This window comes from Phodopus roborovskii, unplaced genomic scaffold (genome assembly GCF_943737965.1).
Source record: "Phodopus roborovskii unplaced genomic scaffold, PHOROB, whole genome shotgun sequence".
In the NCBI taxonomy this organism is placed as follows: Eukaryota; Metazoa; Chordata; class Mammalia; order Rodentia; family Cricetidae; genus Phodopus; species Phodopus roborovskii.
In genome coordinates, this window is record NW_026125278.1 from 14,035,538 (window position 1) to 14,048,365 (window position 12,828).

The window sequence follows — 12,828 nt, forward strand, 5'->3', positions numbered from 1 at the left end:
ACAGAGGCTGCATGCCCAGATGACTTTCAGAGTGACACTGTCTACTTCCCTAAGTTTTTAGACAGCAAAGACACACATCTTGGCTGTTTCTTTGTATGAGTCCAAAGCTGGATGACAATTCCACAGTAATGAAAATTTAAGTCCGACATTCCAGGAGCCTGTATGTGGGATTCAGCAGTACATAAAAAGTGTAATGCCTTTTACAGGGTTAACTTAACAGAAATAACAATAAAGGAAAGACACCATTTTTGATCTGTCCATTGCTGTGAGTGGATCCCTGTGCAAACCGAACCTTTTGTGTCCGTGGTTCAGGAGTCCCATCTCATCTTTCTGGTTATCACTCTCACAGTTACCTTCAAGTGGTGTGTCTGAGCGGTTCCAAGCCAATCAAGTGAGGACTTGACAGGGTTTCCCTGGGTACGGATGGGGCAGCTCGGGAATGTGAAGCACCTGAACAATCTGACCCTCTGTCAGTCCCGAGGAAAGGACTGAGCAAAGGATCAGAGTCGTCCTCATTAGTGGGACTCCGGACAGAAGGCAGCCAGAATACAGAGAATTCAGTCTTAAACAAATGACCGTGTTCTGCCTTCCAGAGGTCTGAATGCAATCAGAAACGAGTGATCGTTTAAGTTTGTGCTAAGACCTCCAGGCCAACTCGATACACAGGTCTCACTAAGAGGTAGTTTATATGGTAGCGAGTACCATCTCATTGTCTCAGAAAAAAATCACCTTATAAAATGCAGCACCCCTCCGAGGTTAAAATGAAGTTCAGTAAATTAGAATTAAAAGTTGATTTCATTTTCAGGGTCATTAGAGTGCTTGCGTGGCAAACCCAATGCCTTGGTAAGGTAAAACCTTATATAGTGGTGCTTGTTTGTAATAGAAACATGCCAGTGGTGTGGTAGGGACTGAAAAATCAGGAGTTCAAGACCATCCCTGGATATACAGTAGTTTAAAAGCAGTCTATGTTACATCTCTCAAAAACAAAATACAAAACCCTACCACCAAACCAAAACTCACCACAAAACCAAAAGAACTCAAAATACACTTAACAACCAAAAAGGGTCTCCATTATATATTAGACATATAATGCATTTATTATCACTCAGAAGTGAAATAATGAACTAATTTCCTTGAGGTCCTCAGTGCATTAGGTTGCCAACTATGATTGCTGTTCTCTCGCAGTTTGCAAGATCACAGCCATAACCCCCAAATTAAGCTATTTAGATGTATGAGTAGTTAGGCATTGGGGGAAAAGGTGATAATTGTGACATCATATCTTAATTTTATGTTTTTTCTTAGAAAGACAGACACATGAGATAAGCATTTCAAATGGGTACTGGAGAAATGCATCTCACACACAGCATGGGGTAGGAATACAGCTAGAGGTGGCAGTTTATGAACCTGATGCCTGCGAAGGGACGGAGAAACCTGGCTAGGAAAGCAAGTGGCTGAGGAAGAGGAAGCCACCTAACTGAACAGTGTTTGATCAGGCTGTCTGAGGGTCCTCGAATGAGGTTGTATAGTGCAGGCGTCAAGCAGAAACAGGCTGTCAGCATTGTCTTCCACATGCTTGACCCACGGCTAGGAAAAGCCTTGTGGTAAACAGGGAGGAATGGATGTCAGCCAGCTGAGCATTTCTCAGTGAGCTCCACTAGGAAATCCGGGCAGCCCATGCCACGGCCGTCATCAACTACAAAGGGGTTGTCAGGTGACTTGGTTAGGGTTTCTGTTGCTATGAAGAGACCGTGACCACAGCAACACTTTTGAAGAATACATTTAATTGTGGTGGCTTGCTTACAGTTTCAGAGGTTCAGTCCTCAGAGTTCAGACTTGGGCAGCATGCAGTCAGACATGGTGCTGGAGGGGATGGCTGAGCATCCTACCTCCTGCAGGCAACAGGAAGTTGACTGAAGCCACACTGTGTGGTATCCTAAGTATAGGAAGCTTCAAATCCTGTGTCTGCAGTGACACACTTCCCCCAAACAAGGTCACAGCCGCTCCAACAAAGTAAAACCTCCTAAGAGTGCCACTCACTTTGGGAAGCATTTTTCAAAGCACCACATCAGGAAAGATAAGAACCAAATCTCAGAACAAAACCTCCAAACAGAGCAAGTCCAAGGTAAGTGCAAGGATGAGTCGTTTTCATGTATAAGATGTGTAACATGAACAATGAAAACATAGAGACAGGTATAGAGGTTCAAGCTGAAGATCAGAGAAGCAAAGCAGCCAAGCCAGTAGCTTGGTTAACCTCTCCCAAGCTGCAATGTCAGTCCTGTGTCCATCACTTTTCACAGATAATGCTCTTCACAAATCCTCAGCAGAAAACGCTCTGAGTTCTTGGATCCTCCCCTCCTTACATTTCTTTCTCCGCCCAGCCCCATCACTCCCTGCCTCTGCCTCCTTAGTCCTGGGATTAAAGGTGTACACCACCATTGCCTGGCCTCTGGCTAGCTACTATGGCTGCTGGGTCTAAAGGTGTGTCTACCACTGCCTTTCTCTATATCCGTGGCTAGCTTTGCATTTTGATCTCCAGTGGCTTTATAACTTAAGTTATAAGTAATATATCACCACAAATATCCATGGTTCAACAAAAACTCAACACTTTGGGATACAGATGTAGGCAAGGAGGTCCTGAATAGGACTCCAATAACTGCAAATAAGAGTGAACATTTACATGTAGGATTTCATGAGATTCAAAAACAAAATGAAACACAAAACCGGCACCACTAACAATGAAATACTCTGTGAAATAAAAGAAGTCGGCCCGCAATTAAGAGAGAAATTGCATAACTGAGTAGAAGGAAATTTCCACGTATGCATCTCATAGGGGACTAATAGCTAGAGTACACAAAGAACTAAAGCAAACAACACAAGCATATTCCAAAATGCCAAATAATCCAGTGAATAAACAGGGCCCATGAATTGACCAGACAATTCCCAACAGAGGTGCAAGTGGCTTATGAACACGTGAAAATGAATTCATGTTTTTCACCCATCACGGTTATGCAACTGAAAATAACAATGAGTCTCTACTTCAACACAGTCAGAATGGCTGTCATCAGAAGATGACAGCAAAAGTTTTCAAGCACAGGTGGGCCACAGGCTCCTACTACACTGTTCATGAGAGTGTAAATTGTTGTAGACACAATGGAAAGGAGGCAGAGATTTCCTCAGACTCTGATGACTTAAATGTCCTCTTCCCAGTGATGTGCTGAGAGTAAACCTGCTACACAGACACTTGCACATCCATATTTACCGTGTCTCCAGTCAGAGTGTCTAAAATACAGAGTCGACCAGCAGATTTGTGGATGAAGAAAACATAGAATATAGTTGCAATGAAGGTTTATTAGGCCATAAAAAAATAAAGTGTCATTTGCATTAAATGGTAGAATCTGAGGTCATCATTTGACAGAAATAAGCTTGACACAGGAAGATAAATGCTTCCTTTCATACATAGAAACCTTGTTTAAAGCATTATAGACATACAGACATAACACTATTGCTAGTGGGAAGAGACTGGTGAGGGCAGCGAGCCTGGTCATGGCCAACGTATATGATAAACTCATGTGAATACCCAGCAGTGAGACCCAGCATTTTGTACAAATGACAAAAATTGTACAACATCGAAGAATTTTTACAAATTGAAACTTGGATTTTTCTTCAAAAATAAACACTTTGGAAGAAAAGAATGATAATGTTGTATTGGTAATCTCTCCCTACTCTTCGGTGGGTTTCTCCAAACATTCAAAAAACACCAGAAAGACTAGGGTGGGAAGAACATATCTTGACATACAGAAAGCGGTAAGTGGAGCATGTCTCAAATCTGTAATCTCAGGTCCTGGGAGCTTGAGGCACAAGGATCGAGGGCAGCCTGAGCTGTCTCTAAAAATAGTGGGAAACAGATAGCATCGGAGAATGTATACATTAGATAATACTTGCTTGTTAACTTTTATTAATCATAAGCAATTCTTAATAAAGGCTGCACTTCACCCTGTTCATTCTTTTATGAGAAAATCATATGAAAGTGTTTGTATATAATAAATTTCCCTTAACTATTTTAGATGATTGGTGTGTTGTCAAGTTGAGAACAGCTTAGATTTAGTAGTTTTGCATTCAAGTTCTAGTTTAGTATTATAAGCCAGGTGTTCATATAAATCTCATCAATAACTTTTCTGAGGTTACCAACTTGTAAGTTATACACACAGTACTCATATCCCTAAGTTATGAGCCATGGGAAATAAAGCCATTATTTTTCTTTTTCTGCTACCACTGGATATATACTAGAAAAGTGATATTCTTGAGTCTAATTTTTATGGCAGTGTTATGATGATTTTTCAAGTATTTGTCTCACAGGCATGCGGAACACAGCACTTAGATGTTCAAGTTAGGTATATTTTAGGATAGTAACTACATTTACTGTATTTTAATAGTAGCGTTTGAAAAATGTTAAAAGTGATAGAATTGGCCTAGGACTGCTTTATATCAAATAGAGGCATTGGCCTCTGGTAGCTTCCTAATTCTGTGTTCACAGAGCCTGTGTTGTTACATTGTAGCATCGTCAAAGCAAGTACATGTCTTGCTATGGGCCAATCTCTACCTTGTTTGGATGTAGTAACCAGACCCTTCCTAGTGGTACCAGTTAGTCTAAGATTTCTTGCCTCTAGGACTTAGAGAAACATGTTCTTCATAAGTTAACCAGTCTGGGCGTTCTATTGTAGCAGCATCAGGCAGACAAAGACAAGCACTAGAGTTCCTATGGACAGTGAGACTTTTGTCTTTATGGATTTAGATTATATGGAGACTATATATATATATATATATATATATATATATATATATTAACATAGATGCTGTGCTGATCTGTAAAATGAAAATCAAATTCAGGTTAGGGTAGAGCATGTTAGCACCACAGGCAGACTAGTTTGATGGTGTCAGTAGAAGTCTATATGGCTAGAATTTGCATCTGAAATGCCCTCTGGGGGCTTTTGTGTTGAGGAGATTGTAGAAGCCAAAGAAAAAAAGCATAATGAAGCAAGTGGGCCATTGGGGGTAGCATACGTGTGATGGGGTGTGCTGTGTGATGGTGTTGGGACAGATATGTGCAACTGTCTGTCCACACCAGAGAGGTGCCACTGAGAGAGTAAGAACAGTTCTCAGAGTGTGGCGTCATGAATCATTATGGGGCTTACTCACAGTCAGAAACAGGCCTCACTCAAAAGCCACACACCACTGAGCAGCCCCCTGGAGCTCCTGTAAGCCCAACTTGTAAGCAGCTTCACACCAGACTTTCTCTTCCACAGCTGTTATATATTGCTTGTGTAGTCTCAGGGTGGAGCCCAGTATGCCCTAATCCGAAATTCCTGTGCCATGGAGTCCTGTGAGCTTCGGGAAACTTGCCTTGTGAGTGTTCCTCCTCCAGTAAGGAATGTCCCCTTCACAGCAAACAGCCACACACAAGGTCTGTGAGGACCTGAGTTTCTTCTTGCTCTTTGCTTCCTAGAGGCCACCGTGAGCATCCTGGTCTACTAGATGCTACCCCACCATGACACTCAGCCTCATGACAGACACAAAGCAACAAAACCGAGCTGGTCACAGTCTGAAACCTTTGGCATTGTGGGTTGGTAGCAATCTGTCCGTAGCTAGCAAGCTCTATTTTTGTTTTGTTTTGTTATTTTTTTGTACTGCAAGCCCCCAAATCATGACACAGAGACTTATTATTAATTAAGAGAGCTTCACCTTAGCTCAGGCTTGTTTCTAACCAGCTCTTATAACTTTAATCAATCCATTTCTATTAATCTATATGGTTTCACGTGGCTCATGGTTTTACTACTCCTCCTGCATGTTCTGCTTCCTCTGCATCTGGATTGGAGACTCCAACTTTTTGTCTTCCCCAAGACCTCTCTTTCCCGAGAAATCCTGCCTAACCTCTTCCTGACTAGCTGTTGGCCATTCAGTTCTTTATAAACCATCGCATCTTCACACATTGTGAAGGAATATTTTACAGCAATTACCCCCCCCCCCTTTTGTCTAAATAAAAAGGAACAGTTTTAACATTAAAATAATAAAACTATAAACTATACGAATAACTATCAGGTAAGAATTATGTTCACAGTGTCCAGTCCATCAGCATTTGGCAAATTCAGAGGAAACACACCATTACCTCTCATCTTTTGGTGAGTTCAAAGATTTATACCTAATTTACTTTCTATAATGATTAACAGAATCTGTAACTGTAACTATCTAGTTTTCAACCCCATCAATGACCCAAAATAGATATATTACCTGAGTAAACAGGAATTGAAGAGCAAGAAACTTCCAAATGTATGAAAAAATGGCATGAGCTTTGGCTGACTGGACAGTCACCCCAGACTCCTTTGTAACATTAGGGCATCCATCTTTGGTCTACAGGCCTCGAATATCAGACAGACTTTTCCGTGAAGCTTGAACTTTAGAAGGACTCTCCTTCCTTGTCTTGGCAAAGTTTTGAAGTTGCTTTTCTGTGTCCTGTTTGTCCAGTTTGGACAGCAGTTGAGGCAAGGGCAGTTTCTTGTTCAAACAGCCAGCTTTTACCACATAGAAGCAAACTGCATATGAAGGATCTTCAATGCTCATCATCCTCGTTTGGAGTAGATTGGTGCTGCCAGGAGCAGACGTGTCCCACTTGTCATGAAAAGCCTCATGCTAGTATATTTTCAATGCCATACCTTGTAAGATTTTGCAGATCACCTACCTATCTACATGTCACCAAACCTACCCAAGAGACCATGGTCACCATGGAGCCGAGTTTCTCTTCCCATTCTGCACATTTTCAGCTTGCTCAGGCCTTAAGCCTGTGGTGCCATGTTGGCCACATACATAGTAGAAGCTTTTGGGCCATCAGCCCCCAAATGATGACCCAGAGACTGATTAATCATGAAAGCTTGGCCTCAGTTTAGGCCTGTTCCTATGTAGTTCTTATAAATTCACTTATCCCATTTCTTTTAATCTGTATGCTCTCACATGGATTATCATAGATTTTACCTCTCCTTCTGCATGTCCTGCTTTCTCTGCGTCTGGCTCTACACTCCAGCTTTCTTATTCCCATAGACCTCTCTATCCTCAGAAGTCCCCCCTAAACTCTTCCTAACTAGCTATTGGCCATTCAGCTCTTTATAAAATCTACCACAGTGACACATCTCCATGGAGTGTAAAGGAGTATTCTGTAACAGCTGTTCTTTGGTAGATTTTCTGGTGCATCTCACCTGAGGTGCCCTGTCCACTCTAATATGTGGACTATCATCTTCGTATTTTATGCCTCCTTACCAGGCTGATGTGCCTATATCTATATTAAAGCATCACCTTAATAAACTTAAACTTTATTTTCTCAAGAATGTATTTTAATGGCTAAATCTGATTTATGTTTCTGTGTACACATGTGTTTGTGCTGTTTTCCCTGAGTCTCTAAGGCACAATGGAGAGGTGTATATGCATGTGTCCATATGTGTCTGCATGGATCAGCCAGGATCTGATCACACCGGACTGGCTGAAGGCACAGCAAGAACTGGCATGGCCTGCATTTGAGGAGGCATGGTTTTAGAGTTTAAACTGTCATAAATATGAAAAACATGCAAACAACCTACATTGTAAAAAGCTCAAAATGTTTACCTGCTTGATTTGTAGAAAACATAATTGCTGACCTTTGATGTGAATGCTAAATTGAAGATGAAGGAAAAGGCTTCTCTCATGATTGCAATCTCTGTGATGTGTTATGGTTGTTGCTGTTTTTTGTTGTGTGTTTTGGGTTACTTTAAACCACAAAAAATCTTTTTCTCTATGATTTGTATATTGGAAGAAAGGTATTTATTTACTTTACATCAACTGTAATCTTAAAAAATTGTTATGAGGCATTCATGCTAAGCATAACTACAAACCTTTGTTCTGGTTTAGATATGGTAACTTAGAAATTAAAAGTAAGTGTCCCAGAAAGTGAGAAACTATTGGCAATACTCTATGGGTTTGGAAAGGTGCAGAATATTATTGAGCCATCAAGTTTAATGTCCCATTGGTTGGATGAAAAGAAAACAAAATAACTTACCAGTTGAAAGGCACCATCAGGGATACAGAATATGTAGTAATTGATTCCATTCAATTATAATTGAAGCCAAACCTTAATTTACTAGCAGACACTGTCCTGTACATTCATCTTGTTACACATAAGTGACATAGGAGTAGTTTTTAAATGACATGGCAGATTTAAGTGGCAATATTACAAGCAATAGGGACTACAAGTCACACTGATTTAAGATTTTCTCATTAAAGACTTGCCTTAAAGGTAATAACAACGCACACTGTTAGCCACTTTTCCTGGAGATGCTGTGACCTTCGCCGCGTGTGGCCTCACACATGCTCCTTTCACCGTAGTCCTTTTGGGGGTTTATCACAATACTCATTTCAATGCAGATCTCTTCTTGATCCACTCTAGCAACATGTATTAATTGGTATTGTATTTTCTGATAACGGAATCTTATTTTTTTTTTTACATCCCACCTTACAGAAATCTCTGTTTAAAACATACTTTCCTCATATATACAGACACTGTTCCCCTAGAAAGGCCACTGACTCTTCCCAGAGCTGGCTCCGTGGTAAGTTCCTTTTAGCATAGTTCACATCCTTACTTCTTCGTCAGAACATTTTAAATAATGCACCCACCATAACAGGTTATGGTGCTTCCCTACACGCAGGATTTATTCTTTACTGAACGTGTCTTCTAGACTCTTTCAGCTACCACACATTTCCCTTGAACCATGAAGCATGTTACTTTAATACAGTGCCCAGACTATTGCTAATGGCTCAGTACCACAGCCTTCCATTTTTCTATAGCAGCTGTAGGCTGTAGTCTCTCTGATCAACTTACTTTACTTTGGAAGTCAACGCAGCTTTATGACTTCATGTGCTCATGCTCTGACTTCATTCCTGGGGAAAACTTTATGCCCATGCTTAGAGCAGGGAGGTGACAGGAAAGGACAAATTTCTTCCTAAAGCAGGCGCCAAGCTGTTGCGACATTGCTTGTCTATGTGCCCCTGGAGAGGGACCATCAGCACTCCAGTGTTCTGAACTTGATGCACACAGCTGGAGCTTTCCCAAGAGCAGGAAGAGATTGAAGGGTTACTGCCCTTCTCCCCGGCCAGTGCCTTGGCCATGAGGCCAGTGCCCTTCTTGTCTTGAGGGAAGCTGTGCCATGATGTGAATCCTGGTTGCAGAGGAAGACAGTGTAGGGAGATTCCACCACCTCAACTAGACTTGCTTCTCATGGGTTGGGTAGAGTATGCAGGTGATGGCTTGAGTAGTGTCTGCTCTTACATTGGACACTTGGGCTTTCTTGAGTAAATGCTTATTCTTTGGCCCTACACCCTTTGAGAATTCTCAGAGGTCTGTACCTTTTAATTTTTACTAATTGTGGGGTTTCTCTCACAATGTTTCATATCTCTACTCCAAAAGTCACCTACCCAGACTTCTTTTCAGGGGTCTAGAATGGTTTTCATGCTCTGTAGCTTGCTTTATTGCTCAGAACAGGTCAAGGATGGTGTTGCCTAACTGGTCTCTTGCCCTTAAACAATTTCTCTGGAAAAATGCTTTCCTCAACTTCTCTTTATGTCCTTAGCCATGTTAATATAGATAATGGTTTATTTTTGTATAACCTATCTCTACTTAGATAACTTAGGCTTCATGGATATGAATCTTTGGGGCATATGTGAAATAATACCTTTTGATGAAAATTTACGCTTTTATTTACCTTTGACAACTGGCTGATAATGAAAGATTACATCAAAGGTTTGTCTTGTTGATAAACATGTTCATCTAGCTGCATCACTGGGGGGCAGGGTACGGCTGCTTAGCACGTTCACATGGTTACTGTGTTCTGCTTGCTTTCATGTTCTTCCTTCCCCAGGCTCTCACTTTCCATTCTTGTGGAGTGAGACAGACCAGCTTTGCAAAGCAGAGCAGGTCTCTGGAGAGGAATATGACGGCTCTGAACTGTTAAGAGTTTATTGTCTTACCATACCCTATATTACCTGATTGGTAGACTTTTAAAAACATCGAGAATTGGTGAATAAATAGAGCCAGTTTATGATGTAGGAATGCTGTGCTATTTGGACAGCTTTGTTTTGGTACTACTAAGGATACATTTCCTACTTGGCTTATCGTTTCAACAAATGATCGTTTTAGTCACATAGAATGGGTATTTCATGAGATTGGCTTACTTCCTTTTGATATGCCTTTGAAGGTTGTTACATAAATGGTGCCTGCTTCATTTTGTCCAATCCATGTCACTTGTCCATTCATACCATAATGAACTTTTCCTCCAGGCCTGTGTTTCTGTGACAAGAGATGTAAACACCGTTATTGTGTTCCCACTCTGTTGGCATTTTTGGGGTCTTTACACTAGAACTGACTGCTTTCCTCTGCAATCAGAGGCGGGGCTGGCCCTACCTTTCCTTTTAATTGTAAATGCTCTCACAGGGTGGATTAGCTAGATGAGAGAGGATATATCTTCAATTGCTTCTGCTTTCAGAGGAGGAAATATCCAGTACCTTACCATCAAGTGTGATGTTAGTTCATAGATAGCATCCGTGAGACATTATCTCTTAAATACATAACAAGATTTTGAAAATGCGATTTACCTCTATGCCTGCCTGTTAGTGTGGCCAGCAGTAATGTCACAGTTCCTTTGTGGCTTATGTTCTGAGGGTATCACTGCTGTACACACTTCTGTATTCACAAAGGGGACAGATAGCAACTCTTAGGCTCAGAAAATCCTATGCTGCCACGCAAGCCACTTCCCTAGACTTGCTGCCGGTCACGTCCTTCCCAGTGCCAGCCTGGTCCTGCCAGTCCCTCCTCTGTCACTTAGAGCACAGAGTGGGTAGAATGTTGGGCTCTGTTTAGGTGGTTGCACATTCGTTCCTCAGCTTACTCATCAAGAATGGAATGTGTGAGTGTGGTAGCATGCTCTTGGTTCTTGAATAGCAATGAGGTAAAAACAAATAATGCACTAGACTCATCATCGTGAATGCTAAGATACAGTTAAATCGTAAGTAGTTTTGATTAGGAAAAAAAATTAATAGTTGTTTTCTCCTCCCTTATACTCAGCCCCTATTTTACACGTAAAAGGCCTCAGGAGAAAATAATTAGGGTACTTGAAACAAAATGGATCTGCATAGGTGGAAGACATGAAGACAAATTCTTGGAGGATATCTTCCTTTGCAAGCCTGAATCTAATATAAAAGGGAAGGTTGCACATTGGAAACAAGTGAGTATAATTAATTACCCTGACATGCTTATCATTTACAATACTTGGGTTGTAATCCATATGATATTAGTAAATTGTCTTTGATCTCACTTTAGTAGTTTTCATTATGCTGCTTCAGAATCTGTTGGCATCACACCATCACGTGATGCTGAGAGACGCTGAGAATGGTATCGTACGGGGCCGTAGCAGCCCCCGTGAGTGTTCTGTGATGTTTGCCCTGTCCGCTCAGGCTTGCCTCTTACTCAATTATTGTGAGCAGTGAGAGTCACATGAAACCTCTTACTTTTGAAATGTAAAAACATATCTACACTTACTTTATTAAAGACTGGTCATTTTAATTTTACGTGGAGTTATTGTTTACACACTCTTCTTGATAGTCAGAAATTGCCTTGAGAAAATTCTAGAAAGAGAAAGAAACCCACTTCCTTTTTCTGAACATCATCTATGTACCATACATTATGCTAGCTAGCTCTTTTGATTGTGGTTTGTAATTTATTCCCCATGGGATCGGTGGACCCAGGTGTTCTGACACATGGCTTGTCCATTATTTTTGGTGTTTTTTGTTTTGGTTGAGTGTTAGTTAACCTTAGAGATGAAGATTCAGCAATGTAGTAAAATTAACTGTGATTACCTTTGACAGTCTCCAGAGCACTGTGTTTGTGATCATCTCTATATGTGGAATTTTCTTGTGAACAGCCTGAGCTCCATTATCAAAATGGGAAGAGGGTCACTGATGTGATTTCAATGTCCATATGCTAAATTGAGGTTATGACTGCCCTCCACTCCTCAAATCCAATAGCTGTACCTTGAATACAATGATTGTTTTGAAGACAGATGTAGCCTACCCTCACTACCTCCTCTCACAAATCAGTGAATTAACTCCATGAGACAGGACACTTCATGAAGTTAGAGCTCACAGGCAGGAAAACGGTCTCTATGGCCACCACATGAGTGGCATGGGCTTAGACAGAGACTCTTAGTGTTGTAAACTAACAGCCAGCTTACTCTGTGCTGACAACCAGTAGGCATTTTTCCTGTCTTTGGTAACACAAAGACTGGAAGAAGACAGAAGATGGACGTTAGGGATGCATTACATCACAAGCTGTGAAGGTGCCATTCCTTAGTGCTGTACAACATGGCGGCTGCCAGTCAAAAGAGGGTGTGTGATTTCACACACCTGGGAACTCAATTGGTAGCTATTGTTCTAGCATTTTTACATATGCTGTACTCAGATAAATTGTGAATGAGAGAATAATTCTTATTCTTATTGTTAGGACTTGGGCATCTGTAGTGGCCTGTCCTTGGAGGTTCTGACAGGATACGCCTCAGGAGCAATCACTAAGAGGACCATCTGTGCCCACTCATTGTGTTCCCCTTTAAAAGGGCCCTGCCCACCTCCCATCCTTCACTCTTTCTTTCTCTCTTTCTCTCTGTCCTCCCCTGTCCCTCCCCCTATTCCCTCTCTCTCTCTCTCTCTCTCGCTCGTTCATTGACTGATAATATCCTCCTTAAATACTCTCCTCCTTAAATGCAA

The 12,828-nt window shown here is 41.3% G+C and overlaps 1 protein-coding gene across 1 annotated transcript in view; it reads left to right on the plus strand.

The window, feature by feature from the left end:
• The window catches only part of Lrriq3 (leucine rich repeats and IQ motif containing 3), a 94,862-nt gene that overhangs the window by 25,760 nt on the left and 56,274 nt on the right, over nucleotides 1-12,828 (plus strand). The window contains exon 4 of the mRNA XM_051196059.1: nucleotides 11,135-11,294. Coding sequence (XP_051052016.1) covers nucleotides 11,135-11,294 — 160 coding nt within the window. The remainder of the gene's footprint in view (nucleotides 1-11,134; nucleotides 11,295-12,828) is intronic.